We start from the raw sequence: 20,964 nt of genomic DNA, 5'->3' as shown, positions 1-20,964 counted from the left end.
GAATACATCAGTCTATTTATAGGAAAAAAAAGAGAAAATGAGTCAGAAACAGAATTAGTTTGGGAAAGCACTGGGATTACAAGATGACAGGAGAAACTGTAAAGGCAAAATGGACAGGAATACACCATAACAAGCAATAAACAGCAATCTCAGTAAGAGATTGTGCATAAATGAAATGAAATTTCTGTCAATTACCAATCAATCTCAAACACTTACTTGTCTCAGCAGTTTGCACTCAAGGACTACAGATCCTGGCTGAGTTGGTGAATGGTTTCTATGCAGCACTTCTTCATGATACCTTTGAGAAGCCTGTTGTAATCCTGTATGACATTATTTTTATTAGTGATGAGACACAACCTGCAGAAGGATATGCTGGCGAGCCCCTTGGAACTGCACTTATGCACTTAATACCAGAGAGGGCGAATGAGAGAAGAAGCATTTAAGAGATTAAAAAGAAGCAAGCAAGAAGGTTGGCACAGTTTATGTAAAAGAAGGTCGGTAAGATTCGGTAAGAAAAAAGGTCTGTATTTATTTGATTAAAAATACAGTAAAACAGTTTACAATTTAAAGTAATAGTTTTCTATTTTAATACATTTTAATCATCATTTATTCCTGTTATGGCACACCTGAAATTTCAACAGCCATTACTCGTACAGTTTTCAATCTCACATTTTCCTTCAGAAATTATTCTAATTTGCTGATTTGGTTCTCAAGAAACACTTTTTTAACCAGTGTTGAAAACAGTTGTGCTGCTTAATATTTTTTTGGTGGAAACCATTATACAAGGATTCTTTGAGAAAATTTAAAAATTGCATGTATTTGAAATAGAAATCTTTTGTAAGAATGTAAGTTTTTAATGCAACTGTAAACATCCTTGCTTGATAAAAGTATTCATTTCTTAAAAAAAGAAATCTTTACTGACCCCATATTGACTGATATTCACAGTTCAACATTCTCAAAACAGCATATTAAACAATGTTCAATCAGTAAATCAAACCAAAATTAAAAACCTAAAATAACTATAATAATAATAATAGATAAATATCTGCATGCAAATGATGACCAGATGCAGTTCCTACATTAGCCAATAAATAAATACACAAGCAGATTTCAATATCTAGGGTACTATTTTCCATAATCCAACTAAGTGACACCGATGACTGTCCTTCTGCCACCACAAAACATGATCTGATGCAATAGATAGGCATGTGTCCAGTGTTAGAGCTCAGCAAAGAGAATCTCAGACGTACGATTCCATCTGCCAAATGTACCCACATATGTAGAATGTTGTTCATCTGATGTAAGGGATAAATAAACTTTTTAGGCTATACAGTATTTTGGCTAGAACACATGCAGAACACACATATGTGCTTGATCCTCTCCCAAGTCAAGATTAAGCTGTGCCACGTCTGCCATATTCATGTGATCTGTGATGAGCATGATGTCACCAACATTAAAGCACCTCCTGCTGCATTAGTGACCATCAAAATTGTCACACTCAGCAAACTAAGACACACACATGGAAACCACACTGCATGCATGGGTGTATCAAGTCACATCACTTCAACTATACACTATTAAAAATAAAGGTTCCAAAAAGGCTTTTACAGCCTGATGCTTTTTAGAAAATCATCCTATATACTGGTGCTTCAAAGAACGCAGGATGGCCTACTTTTGTTAATGGAAGATATTTACAACCAACATGCTGACCAGCATCCATCACTTTTATCTATATTCTGGATAAAATACAAGTCTTTTTCTATCCATAACTTGCATTCTCCAGTGAAAAAGCTGTCTTCTGAATCAGGAGAGAAATATGCACAGATCAAGAACCGTTTACAAGTGAAAACAGTCCAAAACAGTTCCAAACAAATATGTGAAAGGACAACAAGGATGGACTTTTTCAAAGGAGTAAGTGGATCATGGACCCATATTTTGGACAGAAGAGTTTTAAAGTTAAAAAGTCTTGATGTATTTATAAGAAATACATTTTTTCACTTCATAAGACATTAATGGTTAGACTTGAGGCATGTGGATTACTTGTGAATTAATTTGATATTTTTATCAGCTGTTTGATACTTGCATTCTGACGGCACCCATTCACTATGTTTATTTTTCCTTTTTTCTCCATACTATGGAAGTCCATGGCCACCAGCAACTGTTTGGTTACCAAGATTCTTCAAAATATCTTCAACAAAAGAAAGAAACTCATATAGGTTTGGAACAACTTGAGGGTTAGTAAACGATTACAGTATTTTCATTTTTGGGTGAACTATCCCTTTAAAGAGTTCTCTGAGTTTAAACAACAAAGCTGAAAAAGGTTTGAATTAGTCAATCTTCAGCAAGAGTTATGTGTGCTGACCAAACGAAATCCGCCACTCAGTACTCAGGCTGAAGTCCTAATAGTAATGGATGCGTCCTCACACACACACAAAGCAATGGTGAAACTTTCCAAATTACAGCTAGCCAGTTTTTCTCAGGAACAGGAGCATGCGCACGTACACTTTTGCAGACATAGTGGTAGAGAGGGTGCATATATTTATACTGTCTGGAATATGTGTGTGTGAAAAGAAATGTACTGAAGAGGTATAATGAAAAAGATGAACATGACTGACTTTGATTTTACCTTTCAACAAAAGCAGCTCTGCAAACATAACTTGCGTCTAATAAGAAATGTTGGATGAATTATTGAAACACTCCACAAAATAAAACACTTTGTTTAATGAATCAGTGTCTTGGCATGCATTCTAGCTAACTCAGTGCTGAGACCACAGAGTTATGGAGGTTTCGCCTGACAGATTAAAACAGAGTAACATGAGAAAGAGGCCTTAACAGCAGTGGATTAAATACTGAATGTGTGGCATATGTCAAGATTTCAGTGAGAGATATTATTGTGAATCATCTCAAATGCTGCGCAGCTATTAGTGATGAAATGTTTATACATCTGTAAATGTGTGCCATTTCACTTTAGGCAGTATATTCCTCTATTGAGTTCTTTTAGGAAAAATATGCTTTCATAGAAACAGTTAAGCCGACAGTCCTCGGCAGAGATGCTGTAATGAGGCTGAGGGAGGAATATCCATGGAAATCCTATACTCCGACTGTGAATCTGTCCATATTGATAGTTTATAAACCACTAAAGGCCTGCACAGCAGGTGGCTCTTTGCAATTCTGTGTAGTGTGCAAAATTTACTCCAGTATATGTTTTGTATTCATCAAGTCTTACTACATCAAAATGCTAATGCAGCCCATACATGTTAACAAGGGTGCTTAGAGCTTCAGTCAGTCTCCCATCCTGGCCTGCATTTCCCAAAAGCATTGTAAGCTTAAGTACACCGTAGACCCATTGAAACCACTGGAGCTACAATCAACTTAGGCTTACGATGCTTTTGGGAAATGCAGCCCTAGTCTGTTTGTCCGTTTTAGAGAAGTTTGGGCATTTTCCCATTGGCCAGGCTGAGAGACCAGCACAAACCATCAGTCTAAATTTCTGAAGACCACCAAACCAGCTAAGACTGGTTAATTGATTTTTAACAATATTTTGTAGATTTTAAAAAATCTGTGAAAATGGACACTTATACAGTTTTGCAATCATTACGCAAAAAATATTTGACTGTAGAATTCTACAATTTACCAATCAGAATCATTCCACGGACATAAAGGTGTAGTCTTTAGTTGCGAAATCATTTTTATCATAAGTTATAGTGACAAAATTAATGTTAAGATTCTTTCTAAACTGTAAATATTCTAAAAAGACTTTTCAAGATTTCATTTCGACCTGCTGTCTTTCACTGTTTGTTTTGTGTGTGTATTGGTTTAGATGTAAACTGGATGAAACAGCTGGATGTGCATACTGTTGGATGTGAATAGCGTTGGGAGATTAGTGGAAATCCGCAGATCAGATGCAGATGCAGATGCGAGTATAGAATTCTCACTCTTACTGTGCAGAAATCCATCCACACAAAAATAATCAGTTGATAAGAACAGAGTTCCTCACATCCAACAAATAAGTGTGGGTGTGATAAGAGAACTTCAACTGAAGCATTTGTCAGATATGCGCAGAAACATTTACCTTCATGAGACTAAGACAGAGCCTCTTCAAGTACAGTATGTGTAGATATTTCCATAAACACATTTCTGGTCTGAAAAATGGCCATAGGTTGTTCTCTGTCTTTTGTTGGATCACTTATATCTGCCAACATAAAAAATGTATAACTCAAGATAACTCATAGCCCTTGGCTCAGACTTGACTATTATTTGTCAAAACCTTTTTTGCTTAGAGTGAACACTGAAATAGTCACATTATATATTAAGGAAAAGGAGCAAATGCATACCAAACAAAAGTTTGTTGGCCAGATTAATAGTTATTTTTTGATGTTCTACAAGAGAACACCAATCAACACTGGCAAACTAGTAAAGGGTATACATTTTTTTGACCCTGCAGGTAAATGATTTTTACCACTTGCCTACTATGTATAACCACCATTGTGATTATTTTTTAAATGCATTTTTATGTACTTCTACCAACTTCAATCAATCAATTTAAAAAAATATCTAGCTAATGGTCCCAAATTCTAAAATAAAATTGACATTTTGGTCTTTTACTTGTAAGCTATTTGGTCCAGTAATGATTTTTTTTACTGTACCTGCCAACATTTTCAATAGCCCCACTATAAACTAACCAGTTTTCCAGAATCAGAATCAGTTTTTATGTTTTGCAATGCATTTTTATATTTGCTATAAATACTTATTTTTTTCATGTTTTCTTTACAAAACATTTTGTTCACTAAAATGCATAGAGTTGCATTACAGCTAATGTAACTCCATTAATTCCTAAACATTTTTTTTGGAGTTGGAAAACAATGCTACACAATAACAAAAGATTAAAAATTGGTTTTATGTTTTTTTTTTAACAAAGTCATGATTAATACAATGGGTCACAGTTGTCAAATGTATATATGATGTACTCCACCATATATTACTAGACATTATGTGCATATAGTCCCACTATACCTAAAACTCTGATAACAGTTTCTGTTAGTTGCTATTTATGGTAACAACAACTAGATATTTTCATGAAAACACTCCATATATGCATTAAAGAAAAGGTTTTAATAAATGAGCCAGGACAGACAAATTGATCAAGGCAACACATATAATTTCAAGTGTTATGAAACATAAATATTAAAATAAACATTTTGAACTGCACATACTGTTACATAAATATACCTAAAAAAAAAAAAAAATCTTTGAGTCATATGCAGCACATTCAAGATTAAAGAAAGTTATTCTCCCCAGTATAAATATATAAAACAAAAGAATTCTGTGTTCCAATATATCCAACATATTCACTGTGGCACTGGCACAAACTGAGGCTACGGCTTCAACTGAAGTAAACCGAGGCATTATTATACTCAAATGTAGTCAAACTGAAAATTTCTTCTAGAGAATATAGGCATACAGTATGTGCTCTATTCAACCTGCATCAGCATGTGTAGCTGCTGTCGAACAACAGCAGTATTGAAGGAAGACAGGAAGCGAGGTAATTCCCCCCTGAGAAGTTCTTCTAAAGGTACAAACTGCAAAATCTGCCTCCCCAGCTCAAGCTTAACTTTTTTCATCTTCTCCAGAACGTCCCGGAGAAAGTCCAGCAGCTGGGGTAGTGCCGATGGCGGAGAGAAACCTACACACACAAGAGCAGCAGGAGGCCAACCAGACGAGCAGCGGAATGTGATGTAACGGAAGCACAGGTGGAGTGTGAAAACCAGGCCGGAGGTGAAGCGTGTTAAGACAGAACTTAAGGGAATCACCAGGGTTGATCCCTGATGCTGTTTCTGCAGAGCTAAAAGCACAGCGTTCAGAAGCTCAAATTGATAGTCTGGTTGTCCGTCGTGCAACGTGGAATCCTGTACCTCACAACAGGATGGTCCTTGCAAAAACTCTGGCTGCAGTTTAACGCCTACAAGTGTGCCAAGACTATACCAAGACTGGCTTCCCAGCACCAAACAAGATGTCACATCAGGACGGCTGCAAATCTCAGATAAGATGCCTACAGGGGAGTCGATGCTGCAGGAGCTGCATACTGGCAAAGCTCTGTCAGAATGATTTGCCGCTTTGACCCTCAGGTTCTCTTCCAGAGCTTCGTTCAGGAAGTCTAGCATTTCTTGGTCGCAGAAGGTGGAACTGCAGACTTTCGGCAGAGCAGCTCCCTCAAGGGCAAACCAGGCTCCCAAATCACACTCATCCAATGGGCCACTAAGTACATTCTCACACCCTTCTGTCCCTGCACAATGCCTCTCTATGAACGCCCCATAATTTCCTTGGGCAAGGCGCTGCTTCCATCCCTGAAGCTCCATTTCCTTGCGCTGATTGAAAGAGCCCATTTGCTTCCTTTCACAGAGTTTTACCCATCTAGCCACGCCACCACGGCAAACCCAGCTTTTCCGAGGGAGGTAGTGAAGATTGAAACGTTTCGTATAAAACTCTGCAGCATATTCCCTGAGCTGCTCCAATCGCCTGCGCTGTTCTACATTCAGGCCTACAAAAAGCTTAAGGTTCTCCTGAATTGTGTTAACTTGCAATACATGGAAAAAAGTGCATATCTCTTCATGCTGACTTAGAAACGAATCTGGAATGCAGCGACGGGGAAAGAGTGCCGCTGTGGATGCCAAGTCAGGTCCGTAATTACGGATTAACTTTGAGAGCAATGGTCGAATTTGTTCTTTGGCCTGATAGTCCAAGCACACTATATACAGTTCTGAATTTCCAGACTTGCTGGTGCCTGGCTTGAAGATGTTCACGGAACGGAAGCAGCACGCAAGGAGATACAGCAGACAGACAGATGAGTGTTCAAATAGTGTGAACATCTTCAGGACAAATGAGCCTCCGGTTCCTAACAGCAGAAGTGCACAAACGGCTTCGCAATATTGAAGCGGGGCAACTAATCTCTCCTGTTCCCCTGGGTCCCCCTGACAGTCAAAGCTTCCATCTGCTGTAACCAAATCAACACTGCGCATGTTGCTCACAAATCTTGGCAGTTCCAGCAGATGCTTCTGAAGCATTATGTCACCCGTGTTGTCGGATCCAAAGAACCACCAAGGCAGAGTGTGTGTGATGAGTCTGTCATCTGTAATAGTGCAACCACGTCCGTTGGCTTCATAGTATGGGTTTAAAGTGTTCGCAATCCAGCTCCAGTCGCAATGCAGGCGACTCGTCTTGAGGAAGTGATTTAGAGCTGATATGAAGGCACCAGGGGCTTCACACAGGTGTATGGAGTTCAACTCGCCACTCTTCAAAGCATTGTCAGGCAGAAGTTTAAAAGTCCCTAGGATCTCATAGAACTTGGCCCAAGCTTGGGTGCACAGCTCTGCGTTGGTTGTGGAGCGAAGGTGGGCTGTAACACTACCTGCTCGGTTGGTGAAACAAGTATGCTGGTGCCATACTGAGAGGTCTTTATCGCTGAGTTGATTCTTCACTTCATTTAGTGATTGTTTCAGAGCCTGCAAACGTGGGTGACTCACATGAGGATCGCAGAGCACCACACTTGGGTCAGGTAACGTCCATTCTCCTCCAGCAGGGGGGACATAACTTCTGACCTTGTTGAAGAGCTGGTGAATCTCCACATGTATTTCCTCGTTGCACGTTTCGAAGGCATCTGATTTTTCTGGTGCCGTTCTTTTTCTCTCTCCTCGGCCCCGGTTCATCCTTCAAAACTATGTTTGGCAACATCAATCATTCAAAAACTGTAAAAAACAAGGACAGTCAATCAAGATTTTCATAAGCATTATAACATGGCCGAATATGAAGAGTTTAAAACGATAGTTCACTCAAAAGTGAAAATTATTTCATCATTTACTCACTCTCATGTGGTTCCAAACCTGTATGACTTGTTCATCTGTGGAACATGAAAGATGAATGGTAACAGTTTTGGTTACCATTGACTTCCATTGTATGGGGGAAAAAACATTATGTAAAATATATTTTTCTGTGCATCACAGAATGTCAGCCATACAGGGTTGGAATGACATGACTGCGAGTCAATGATGACAGATTTGGGGTAATTTTTAGGTTAACTATCCCTTTAATTTGAAGACTAGTAAGCATTTAAATGTTTCTAGTGAGTTCTTATTAACAATCCTACGCCATATTTGCTTTAACATGACAGTGAGGCTCAGTAAATCTCATAAAGGCTATTCTGCATGCATGCACACATTATTTATGTATAAAGTGCATGTGTCAACGTAAAACCCACAGGCAAAGAGTCAAACAGCACATTATCTCTCCGATATGGTCTGTCAGAATTACTTATAATAATTATAGAATAATTATGTTGATGTATGCCAAGATCTAGAATAACGTTTCATGATATGTTTTATAGACATGCACAACAATTACAAATAATTCGCAAAAGGCGGTTTAAGACGGAGTATAGCCTGTCACACCGTTGTACATGACCATTCAATTACTCAAGGAAGTTGACAACTACCCATTTACTTCCAGTGATGCAGTTCCCTGCTTTCAGAGAAGCTTATGATTTGCTCGGTGTTTTTACAGAGCACCAAACCCATGACACAAAACAACTGCGACAACCCCCAGTATGTTCACATATTTCTGAGGAGTACGCTTGTTCTTGTCGTGGATTGTATCTCTCTCTCTCTCTCTCTGGCTACTAGCTAGCAAACAAGCTAACGTGGCTACATATCATAGAAATGTAAATAAACGCTTCGTTCAGAAATTATTGACTTTGATTCATGATTCTTATTATGCTATTGTATTAACCGCTGAATTTTCTTAACGTCAACCGAATATCCGACAGAGTTGACAGATGAACACTATCATTGCTATGGAAGTGTTATGGCTAGTTTGGGGAAGAGTTGAAGGCAAATTCGATGTGTCGATTACAGCCTGATAAATTGAACTGGATTACTAAAAACCAACTGAATAGTATTATTTTCCTACTTTGAGTTCAAGTTGATCGTTGTCAAGATACTAACAGAATGAGATCTGCCTGTGTTTACCAACCTCAGTACGGTTTCTCGCTTCCTCGCGCATGGCTCAGTGTTGTGCAGCGCGACGCTCGCTTACAAGCTCGGCTGTGACAGGAGGGGGAGTGACTTTCAGTAGGAGTCAAATTTGTATTTCAGTTAATGTGAATGCTAAATTGAGATGTTGAAATTAAATTGTTAATGTTTTTCTATCGACTTTGTTCTGACATGTTACTTCATCATTTCTCTCTCTCTCTCTCTCAATTCAATTCAATATTGCTTTATTGGCATGGCTGTAAAAAATACAATATTGCCAAAGCTTGAAATATATGTGGAGAAATATAATAACAATGAGATCAAAATAATAGAATAAAAACATTATAACAATATAAACTTAAATAAACAGTGTAACAAATAAGAACTTATTGTGTGAACATTTCATACCACAGTGTTTAACATATAAACACACAAGGTTGAGGGTCACTGTGGTAGACAGTAGGGAAACACACTGAGAATACACATATTACACACATTATGTACATTCACCTGCTGTCTCTCAGGCTGTGGCACGTCCACACGTATCTCGCAGCCAGTGCTGCTGTCGGTCCCTCTCCTAGTACTATCTTTATTTGTTCTGTTTCAATAATGGCTGTAAAGTTCTTTATTAAGTTGGTGAGTTTGTTGAAGTAGAGGTTTCTTATGGATATGTATTTATGACAGTGAAGGAGGAAGTGCATCTCTGTCTCGATCTCTCCTGTCTCACAGTGAGCACACACCCTTTGCTCTCTGGGTAACCGGCTCTTTCTGTGTCTGCCGGTCTCGATGGCTAGTCTGTGCTCACTGAGCCTGTACTTGGTCAGGATCTGTCTCTGCTTTGAGTCTCTGACACTCTGGAGATAATCTTCCAATTTATAATCTGATTTTATGGTCCGATATAGTTGTAATTTACTTTGTGTTTTAGTCTCTTGATCCCAATGTTTCAGATATGTATTTTTAGATTGTTTGATAATTGGATTTATTTTGATGTTAGGATGAGAAGCAGTGCTGGTCTGAGACTGGTTAGTATTAGTAGAGTTAGTCAGGTTAGTAAGTCTCAGAACCAGCTGACTGAGTGGACTCTTTTCGGGGTTCAGTTCTTGGGTTTGTAGTGCTTTAAAATGTAGCGATTCTGTGGAACTTGATTTTAGATGCATCCAGAATTTGAGGGATCTTTTTTGTATATTTAATCAATGGGAATCGGCCTAAAGAAATCGGCCTAATTCTGCCCTACATGCATTATTGGATGTTCTCCTTTCTCTCTCTCTCTCAATTCAATTCAATTCAATTCAATTCAATTCAATTCAATTCAATTCAATTCAATTCAATTCAAATGAGCTTCATTGGCATGACTGTGTAACATCACAATGTTGCCAAAGCATTAAATATATTATACAAACATACAGATAAATAAAATCTAAGGGCAACACATATACATGTCCATATTACACATGTAAGTAAAATAAATAAATAAATAAATAAATTACAAAATACATGAATACAGAGAGCAGTTATAAATATATTCTCTCTTTCTCTCTCTCTGTAGAGACTAGTGAGAAATGGCATAATAACATCGTTGACTGGTCTCATCTATTGGCTTTCTAATGCACACAAATTTGTTCTTTTTAATTTGCATTTTTAACATATCTTACACACACACACACACACACACACATACACACACACACACTGTACTGAAAGCAAAATGCATATTCTTCATATATATATATATATATATATATATATATATATCAAATAGGTTCTTTAACTGTGTGTGTGTGTGTGTGTTCTGTGTATTATGTGAGTCCTTGAATTCTTTGATAATATTGTAATCTGTTATGCTGTTGACTATGACTATAGTATGCATACAGACTTATTTTGTTTGTCCTTTATCTTTACATATTCTAATCATCATATCCATAAATAACATGCTGTTATATACTAACGTTCAAAATTTTGTGGTCAGTGTCATTTCTTCAAGACATTAAGAAGACAGTTCACTCATAAAATTAAATTGTAATCATTTACTCACCCTAAGGTTGTTTCAAACCTGTATGAATTTCATGAAATTCTTCTGCTGAACACAAAAGAAGATATTTTGAAGAATGTGTAACCAATCCGTTTTTGGTCCCCATTGACTTCCATAGTATTTTTTTTCCATACTGTGGAAGTCAAAGGGGACCAACATTTTGAAACTTCTTTAAAAACAAACAAACAAAAAAAAAACAATAAAAACCTTACTGACCTCGAACTTTCGAATAGATATGTGTATATATTTGATGTATGTTTGTATGTAGATATAAGCATATAGATATGCTATGAGTATAATTTGCTATTGCATTACATAGTGTGACTATCTGTGTTTTATGCCACTGGATGTCTTGAACAAACCCCTCTCAAACAGTCTGCACTATTTGTTAAGCTCATCCACTGTCCTTAAAGTTGATTTATAAAACAGCATGTCGTACAACAAATTGAGTTTTAACCGACAAAATGTATTGAATTCAAATCATGTCACCCATAGAAAATGGGGGGAAAATATTGCTAGTAAGCGATAGGAACGTGTGTGAGCAGAGATAAGAGTGATGCAGAGAAATTTCCCCTGGCTCAGCATATTAGAAGTATGTGGCCATATAACTGCCTGTGCAAGTGTGAATTTAAGGCACAGTAATCTGTCAGGGTCAGATCATTACTATGGAGATGACAAGCTGCTTGCATGAATGGAGAGGTTTATTGCCATGGTGACAGGCAGATTTTGACCCCATTGCTCTTTTACAGTAAATGCCCAAGAAACAGAAAAAGGGTCACTGGAGAAAATCAGACCTGTTTAAGGTGACAGTGAAAGGAAAGAGAATGAAAAGAAAGAGTGATGGTGCACCAAAACACTCTATATATAAATATAGACACATATATTGTTCTTACGCCAACTAATTCTGAGACATCAGTGTTAAAATGAGCAACATTTAGATGAACGGAATACAGCTGAGCTGATGTGTGGGTGCTGTCATGCATAAAAGTACACTACATGTGTGCTCAAGTGTATTCATCGACGTAAGGGCGCTTGTGCTTGCATGTGCGTTCAGCTGGCTCATATGGCTGTTAATTCATGTGTATGAGAGATGCGTTAAAGTGAGCACGCTTATGTTGATTAGAATGCAGAATGCTAAGAGACTGATAACGACAAGAAGGGTAATGAGAGAACATGTTATGGTTCTTAATTGTAATGTCTTATTGCTGTAATTGGAAAGTTGCTGGCTTCATCCGCACAAAGAAAGAGAGCCATGAGCTATCACCACTGTGCCTTTGAGGAAGGCAATTAACCCCAGGTTACTCCAGGGGGATTTTCCCTGTAATGAATATACTGAAAGTCACTCTGGATTAAAGTGCCTGGTAAATGACTGCTTACTTACTTATAGGGGTCTATACCGTTTTAATTTTAACATGTTGAGTCTCTAAGAGACTGTTAATGTGTTGATCAGTGTTCTGTTCTAGTATGTGTTTAGATTGGTACCCTGCCTGTTCTGTAGGATTGTACCACTGCTAAAATGACAATGGAGAGCATGTTGAGAAAAGCTTTTTGCTGTAAACTGCAGCACCTCATAATGTCAACGTCAGAAAGGCTGCTCCCTTTGGACCTGTGCTTTATGGGGTCTGACCTGAAATGTTTAATTTCACAAACATTTTTTATTAGTATCTTTATAATGTCATGTTATTGGCTTTGTATTTTCCCCTTCTTTTAAAACCAATCTGAAAAAAAAAAAAAAGCATAAAGCCTGAAATAGTATTTTCTTGTAAAATGTACTCCAATAATCTTTGTTGTATTTATTTACAACTTTTAAAAATACATTTTACAGCTCTCTCTCTCTCTCTCTCTATGTATGTATGTATGTATGTATAGCTATTGCATGTATTAATCTTAAATAGTGATGGGAATAACGGCGTTATAAATAAACGGCGTTACTAACGGCGTTATTTTTTTCAGTAACAAGTAATCAAACGAATTACTGTTTCCCCCGTTACAACGCCGTTACCGTTACTGACAATAAAATGTGGCGTTACTATATTATATTATTAGAATTACATTTTTCAGTTCATCTGAATGGATGCGCAGTGTAGCTGTATTTGACGTACCATAAACTCTAGTGTGAAGCGCACGACTCGCCGTCGCTTTCTCTCACATACACGCACGCAAAGAAAGATACAGAGCAAGAGAGTCTTTCATAACATGCAGAATTGACGCGCTACATGTAAACGATATTCTTTGTTGTATTTTCCTGTCAAAATAACGGAGTTCCTTTGGAATTCTTCCGCTTTTAAGAACTGCCGGTTTCTCTGGTAGTGGGCGGAACTAATGCGCAAAGGACAATCTCATTGGCTGGCGCTCACCTATTATCGTCCCAGTTTTAATTTCAGCAAATCAACTCGAGCGAACGCAGACAACGTGATTAATATTCATGAACCCAGCAGCTCATTAATCCTTATGCGTTTTATATTGATGACAAATATGCATTCATACTTGGTTATTTTAATTACTAAAGTTCTATCATCATATAATATTAAATTGTCATAATATTATATTATAATGCTTGACTGACTGATACTAAGTGTCAGTAGATAAATAGTGTAGATTAATGTACAATGTTTTATAATAATAATTTATTCTTTTTAGTGTCCATTTCATTAATTTAACATATTTAATATTGGGGGCATCCAAGTTATTTGACATTTGAACATTTTTTAAAAAAGTAACGCAATAGTTACTTTCCCTGGTAATTAGTTACTTTTATAATGATGTAACTCAGTTACTAACTCAGTTACTATTTGTGAGAAGTAACTAGTAACTATAACTAATTACTTTTTTAAAGTAACGTGCCCAACACTGATCTTAAATAGAAAACTTTTTGAATGTTCTGAGAATTGTACAGTACATCACTATAGTTGCATATTTTAAATTTAATATTAGGATTTTTATGACTCTTCAGTCACACTCCTCAGATAATTGGCTGAGCAAGTGTGTGAGTGTGTGTTACTATACTCTCCACACTCATGTGTTTGACAGGTAATTGATTTAGACACGCTTTTGCAGTCTCTGATCATTTGGTTTCCAGCTTAATAGCTGAATGCAGATGTCCTAACAACATGACAAATTGGACATCACTGGACTTCTGTTAATCACATAGCTGAATGCATAAAGAAATAGCTGCTCATCAATGTGGAAATGATTAGTAAAGAAAGGTAAGTGCTCATCCTGAAGCTTTGATCACATATGCTGGCTGCAGGCTGAGCTTTTACTAAATGTTTAAAATACAGCTTGATACGTCACAGTGTGTCACACTTCTACAAAACATGAAACAACAGCTCCCCCAAGTGGCCCTTTCTACTCTTACGTCTACTGCTCATGTCTAAGATTTAATACACTTTTTAGTGACTTAAAAAAATGGTTTACATATTCTTGACTATGTCACATTTGCGGTGTTTTTTTATTTTTATTTTATTTTTAAAGGGCTTACACTTTATATTGCAATTGCCCTCTATTTAGGTTGAATGTATGTTAATTTAAAATATATACAAGCTTAATATACATATTCATGTTTTTTTTCTATAGCTTACATTATTGCATTTGCTGCACTAGTTTTGTTTTTTTCCCACCTCACTCATCAAAAAGAGAAAAGAATTCTCCTTTTTTTATAACTGATTTAACAGAAAAAGTGATCATTTCACATGACAGAGTTGAAATGCTTAAGTCCCAAAATAATGGGAGAGTAATGAGAGTTGGTTGTGCATTTAATTGTCTTTTGAGCTGATGTCTGTGTAAAAATCTCACGATTGGGTAACATTTCAGTTCACTTATTTGAAAACCCATTTAAAGGTTCCTGTCCAGCTTTCATGTAAATTATCGCCGTTGTAGTTTGAAAGTTATGACCCAAGAGTTGATAACGGCCAACTTTCCTGACTTTTCCCAGATAGTGGTACGATGGACAATGCAGCGGTCGGTCAAAATCCTGCCCCTGGTACGATTTCATTGGTCAGTTTAGAGCGACGCGCTGTTCTAATTGGCCGTTCCATCTGCCACTCAAATCTACTCTTCATTCTCAAGCACTTCTTAACAGTCCACGGAAAGCCCATCAACCGGCCAACCCACCGTCTGTCCTCTCGTGCCCGGAGTCTCCGGTTGTCGTGATGAAGTTGGGTCGTGATTGCAAGGCGATCGGACGGAGCTGAAAGCACAGAAGTCACGATGGAGACCGTTGAGCAGCTGGTGTCTTTCCAGCACATCCATGTGCAACTGAACGGAGGCGCTCCGTGGGGATTCACTCTGAAAGGAGGACTGGAGCACGGCGAGCCGCTCATCATTACTAAAGTAAGACCGGAGTTTACAAAGAGCTAAAAACTCTTACTATATGCTCGTGTGTGTCTTATTGATTATATCCAGACACTTGATTACATCGTGCTGAAAGTTTAAACTCGCTGTTTACGCTTGGATGAATTGTAACGGTTCCCTCATGGATGTTTGGGAACTTTGTAAAAACTTTTAGTGGTAAGGAAATGGACATGGATATAAACAACAGCAACCTTAAAGCTCTTGCTAAGTTGTTATTTTCACAAATTACAGATCTTGAATCTCACGAGATCTGTGAATCATTGACTTTCAGATCCATAAAAACCAAAAGAAATGAACGAATAATCAATGTTTTCATAAGAGACACATTTGTGACCTGGACTTCTGCTCAAAGTATTCATTAGCCATTTACTTTCATGTGTTTTGGTCAAAGTGGTCATTCCTACTTACATCATATCCAAAATCTACTGACAGCTATCTTAAATAATTTGTGTTTTACAGTGATTTTTGTGTGAAATAAGTATACGTTTTGTATGTTTTATTTGCATCACTTGTCATTAAATTAATTAAATTGCACTTACATTGCCCATCTTGCTCTCTAGAAATTGCATCTGCATTCAAAAGCTGAGTTTATTATTGTTTTTATTATAAGTTGGCATTTAATTTTAGTGCTAAAGCTGCAGCTGCTTTTTGGTTAGAAAAAGGATGTGGGATTATGAAAATAAGGCTGTACCAATAATTATCCGTTCTAGAGATGTCTCAGCCAGGGATCCCTCTGTGCACACCAGGACTCTTGCTTGCTGCTTTGTGTCATCAGCTCATTAACTTCATCTTTATGTGTAAAACCAACTGGGATTGTGGTACTACTGTGCAGTAATTTAGATAAAACCCCTGTATGAGCTCGAGGCAGATAGGAAATTACTCATGTTCAATGAATTTTTTTAAACAGTATAATTAGTAATAATGAGTTAAAATACACACTTTGAATGCATTGTAATGCAAATAACTGAAAAAAAGCAACTTTAATTTCTCAAAATATTATTATAAGTTACATTGTTTTTAAATTAATTGAACCCACCTATCACTAACAACCATCTTTTTCAACTAGTGTTTATTCCTCACAGGGAGGTAAGGACAATCATGTTTGATTTCTTCTTCTTCCACCCCCCATTTCCTCTCCAACGGCATTTGACCAAAAAGTGTTGATTTATTTTTCTTAAATGAAGATGTTTTGGGGGAACAAGACCCCCAGAGGTCACATTCCCAGACTCTGCCCCCTCAGTCAGTGGGGGTCATGAGGGGGAGGCTGGTATTTTTTTGTCTGACAGAGGGAAGAAATTAATTTGATTTGTGCCTTTTCAGCATGTCTTAGAAGGAGTTTACAGTTGTTTATTCTAGTGCTCAAAACATCTTGATAACTTGTAATGTGCGTTGAGTCCGGTTTGTCTGTGTAGTTGGTAAAATGTCTTTTCTTAGCTCTGCTGTGTTTAATTTAATCTGCTTTAACATTTGGCATTTGAGCAATATTGTGCCTTTTATCACTTCCAGGCTTTTGACATTTACATGTCATTTGATCATTGTTTCTCAGTGAATCGCCAGCAGGATCAAAATGCATTCAAGATGAAGATTGCCTTAATGATTCTGAGATAAAACTCAGTGTTTAACTCTGTCATTCTGAAAGTGAGTTGTTTAAAACAGATTTAGCGGGGTTGGCTTTTTTTGTGATATTGAGCAATTTGATTTTAAGTGAAGCACCATATGAGTGAGGTTTTGCAGCTGGCTGGTTAGTTCTCAACCAGGGGTTGAATCATGGCCAATCTGATAACCTCATATTTACTGGCTGGACTTGTTAACCGCTTAACCTGAAACACATGCTTGGTCCAATGCATTACCCTGCATCTGTATGCATCTGTGTCTACCTGCTCCACTCGCTTGTGAGGACTTTATTTGGATGTCATCATAAATATGATATACAGAGGCTCCCTCGGCATTGGATTTCATTGTTTATCTGTGTTTGCATGAGCCTTCTGGGGCATATGGCTCCAGCCGCTGCCACTCACACTGATAGTTTTTCCATCTGATTTGGAGGCAAAGCACAACCTGCATGTTTGCGTGTTCTGCTTTCTGATCCTATCTTCCATCTTTGCACCCTGAGGGCATTATTTTGAACCCCCCCAGTGGTCTCAGTAGACATTTATCTCAAACAGCAAACATAAGGACCTGGTGCCCAAGGCCAGACACAATACTATCCCCCAGGTGTGCAACATGTGCTCAAATTAAAATTCCATGATGGGACATTCTGACCTCAGCCAGCAGCAAGAAAATACAATGGTATCAAGATTTATCAACAACAAACAGTGTTTGGACGTATTAGGCATCTTTTGTGGAACGTTAACGTCTGAAAGTTGGAATTAAAATGGACTCAGATGGAATTCAGATTAACTGAGTTGATCTTACATCCGCATTTGAGAATTTGTCCAATGCATGACAAAACATTGCCAGACTTGTGATCTTCAAAATTGTGGTGAAAATGCATGTAAACCATTTGTTTACAAAGAATGCTTGGTTATTTTCCACAGTTGTGCCTCTTCAACCACCCCCCCAAAAAAATCCTCAAAGGCTTTTGCATTGCAATTGGCATTGATTGAACATGAAGAACAGGCTGATTTATGTTTAAAAACTTTGTTGCTGCTTTTCCCCCCCTCACCACTTTGTTAATCATCCCTCCCTCAAAGATTCCCTCTCTTTTTTTGTTCTTCTGTTAAAGTGGTGATGGAAACATTGTGCATTTCCTTGCATTTCTCTTTTCTGCTATGAAGTTTATGTAGACCACATGGCACTCCAGTCATCCCTCTCTTCCCACTCCTAATCGGTCAGTGGAACTTATTCTCAGGCGCTGGAGTTTTGAGGTGAAAGAAAGAAGATTTTGGACCGAGAGATGGAAATGTTTTACTAGGGCAAAATGTTAATGTTTTAAGTTTGCTGGCAGTTTAAACTCACAGTGCAGTGGAACACAGACCGCTTGTTTTTTACAACTGCTTTAGTTCCGGAAGTATTTTTTTCCATTTATTCCATTTAGCCTCTCCATAAATTTTAAACCAAGCACTAAACCAAACAGTTCAGAGATGAATCACAACATAACTAACTTGGATTCAAAGCCAGAAATTATTTGAAAATGAGGAATGAACTACTCATCCCACGAAACACTGTGAATACTTAAATTTGAAACAAACTAAATATAAATAATTGCAAAATATATCAAATTGAAATAAATCATTTTATTTTATTTAACTGCAGAAGCATGTACTGTTAACAACCACAAAGGTCATGCTAGGTCTGTCTAGAATGGAGTATACAATTATTACTAAAAAATCCATGGAGAAAACTAATGGATTTTTGCTTCCAGAACCTGACTGTTGCTCTCTATTCGAAGCCATTTTCCACTTCTACTTCCATTTTTATCATCCCTTTGTTTAATATGATCTCTTTGTTTAAAGTGGGATTACTTCCCCTATTCTGTTACTCAGTAACTGCATACTTCTGTTTCTGGATCGCCTCCCAAAGTTAAATATATCAGTTTTGGACAGCTGTGTGCAGCTCATCGGTCCTAAGAGGTAATGCTTCCTTTTCCCACTGTTATTGCAATTGGATTTAATAGAGTAAATAAATTGTTTCTTCGATTTATTTGATAAAAGACTGTTTGTTTTGAACGATGTGTTGATTGTGGTGAAGTCCGCAGCTGGTTATGGGTGTGGGAAGGATCTGATATGTGACAGGAATGTGAGCTTGGCTCCCGTTGCCTTTGCCTTGGGCAGCGAGGCTTTGATGGTGGGAGAGATATTGGGGTCTTATTGCCTGAGTCCCTCCACCACAAACACTCACCAGTGTTTCCACATGGTCTCTTAACCAAGCTGGGAGTGACAGGACTTCTAATCAGTGAGGCATGTGTGTTTGTTCTCAAGTGAATGGTTAAACGGAATAGGAAAGGTTGTAGTGAAGTAGGGACTGACCTGGTGATATGATGTTATAATGATATCTTTATCGTGCTATGATGATATTGGAATTGTAAATAACTGACACATTCTTTACTCTTTTGAGTTTTGGTTGTAAATTTAAAACTCTAATTGGTGGTTGTAATATTGTCAAAAGTCATCGTGTGAAAAATGTAACAAACATTTGTGTAACTTTTTTTAGGGATAAATAATTGTGCTTTACTGCTTGGGGATAATTGATTGTATCTTTTATTTTGATAGTTTCTTATTTTTATTCTGATCCCGTTTCTTTAAATATAGTCACGTTAAAATGTTATTTAAAGTCTATCTTTAACATATTAGAAAATTTACAAATAAAGGGAGAGGAGAAAAAGAGAAAAATATTACAAAAAAAATGCGATTCACAATATATTTGTTATCAGACTTTTGATGTGGACAGGCTGTCAGACTTTTTTATTTTTTTTTAATTTAATTTAATTTTTTTTAATTTAAAGTTCTCACTGATGTTGCATATATCAGCTGATATTTTCTACGTAATTGTGTATGCTCTTTTCTCCTATTTTTGCTGTTTTTACACTTATTTATTTTATTCAAGCATTATCTGTCATCTAATGATCACTCAAAGTTTGTCTAATCATATTATAACACTATTAAAATTAATTCTTTAATAAATCTAATCTAACCTTTGATGCCTAAATCTACTTTAAACATTTGAATGGTTGCTTCATTGTAGTTCATTTTAATATTGCCCTTTATTAGTTATCGACCCTAATATGAAGACAATTATCAGCTTACCTCAATTTCAATATCAGTGCATCCCTAAAAATTCCATTCTTTGACACCGTATTATCCCACTCAAATCTATTGTTAATCATAAGATTTTTGAGATTGACTGTGGAAAATTGTAACTGATCGCCGGCCTGCATGGAGATGATTATATTTTTGCTAATTTGGCATAATTACAAACTTACCATTTAACCTCAGCCTGATGAAATGCAAGTTTGTGGTCTTCAGAGTCTTCTGTGAAGACACATGGTAAATGATAATCAGGGAGTCAGTTTTCAAACTTCATCTGTGTGTTCTGCAGGAGACCTGACCACATCAAACGCTTCCACCAAAAGCTTGTCGGCCAACCTCGTATCCAACATTTGGGCTCAACCAGCCGTCAAAACCACTCCAAAGGCCTCGTTGCTCCCAGGGAGGTGAGTCTGGGGGAGGGGGATCCGTGTGTGTGGAGGAGGTTAGCTGAGGGGACAAGGTCACTTCACACACATTACGACCTCAAAAGACTCACTATGGCCCTATTCATAAATAGCAGGAAGCTGAGGGATGACAGGTCTTAAATTGAGCCATCATGATGCTCCTCCTCTCACCATGTCTGCTATGACAGTGATGGATCAATCCAAGTTAACTTGGGTCCAAAGGTTGCTGACTTTCTGACATCCACCATTGTCTTTTTCGGAAACGAGGCCTGCTAAACGTACAATATTTGCAATTCAGGCCATGATGGAGAGAGATGGGGTGATGTCGAGCATGTCAAACTTCCAGACTTGCATATTCGGATTTCAGATCGTACCTCATGTATTAGCGTGTACGTCCGTTGCTCCAAGAA

General features: G+C 37.5%; 2 protein-coding genes across 5 annotated transcripts in view; one reads left to right on the top strand and one right to left on the bottom strand.

The window, feature by feature from the left end:
- Window positions 1–4,897: 4,897 nt before the first annotated feature.
- Window positions 4,898–9,120, bottom strand: cmtr2 (cap methyltransferase 2). Of its 3 annotated transcripts, XM_058783681.1 has the most exons (3): window positions 9,022–9,087; window positions 7,860–7,894; window positions 4,898–7,742 (listed from the first exon to the last, which is right to left on the bottom strand). In XM_058783681.1, the coding sequence occupies exon 3, from the start codon at window positions 7,701–7,703 to the stop codon at window positions 5,472–5,474; it is 2,232 nt and encodes a 743-aa protein (XP_058639664.1). In that variant the 5' UTR covers window positions 7,704–7,742; window positions 7,860–7,894; window positions 9,022–9,087; the 3' UTR covers window positions 4,898–5,471. The 3 variants fall into 3 exon arrangements, with proteins under 3 accessions (XP_058639664.1, XP_058639663.1, XP_058639665.1); XM_058783680.1 differs by lacking the exon at window positions 7,860–7,894 and having other exon boundaries at window positions 9,022–9,120; XM_058783682.1 differs by lacking the exons at window positions 7,860–7,894; window positions 9,022–9,087 and adding an exon at window positions 8,959–8,977.
- Window positions 9,121–15,095: 5,975 nt separating this feature from the next.
- Window positions 15,096–20,964, top strand: part of shroom4 (shroom family member 4) — a 43,341-nt gene continuing 37,472 nt past the window's right edge. The window contains exons 1-2 of one of the 2 annotated variants that reach the window (XM_058780706.1): window positions 15,097–15,381; window positions 20,440–20,554. Coding sequence is in view for 1 of the 2 variants with exons in the window: in XM_058780705.1 (XP_058636688.1) it covers window positions 15,259–15,381 (123 nt within the window). In the remaining variant the exon portion in view is untranslated. Of the gene's footprint in view, window positions 15,382–20,439; window positions 20,555–20,964 lie in introns of both variants that reach the window. The other variant, XM_058780705.1, reaches the window with a different exon arrangement.

The sequence above is a fragment of the Onychostoma macrolepis genome, chromosome 07 (genome assembly GCF_012432095.1).
Source record: "Onychostoma macrolepis isolate SWU-2019 chromosome 07, ASM1243209v1, whole genome shotgun sequence".
In the NCBI taxonomy this organism is placed as follows: domain Eukaryota; kingdom Metazoa; phylum Chordata; class Actinopteri; order Cypriniformes; family Cyprinidae; genus Onychostoma; species Onychostoma macrolepis.
The sequence above is the reverse complement of the archived record's forward strand: the minus strand, read 5'-3'. Positions and strand labels throughout refer to the sequence as shown.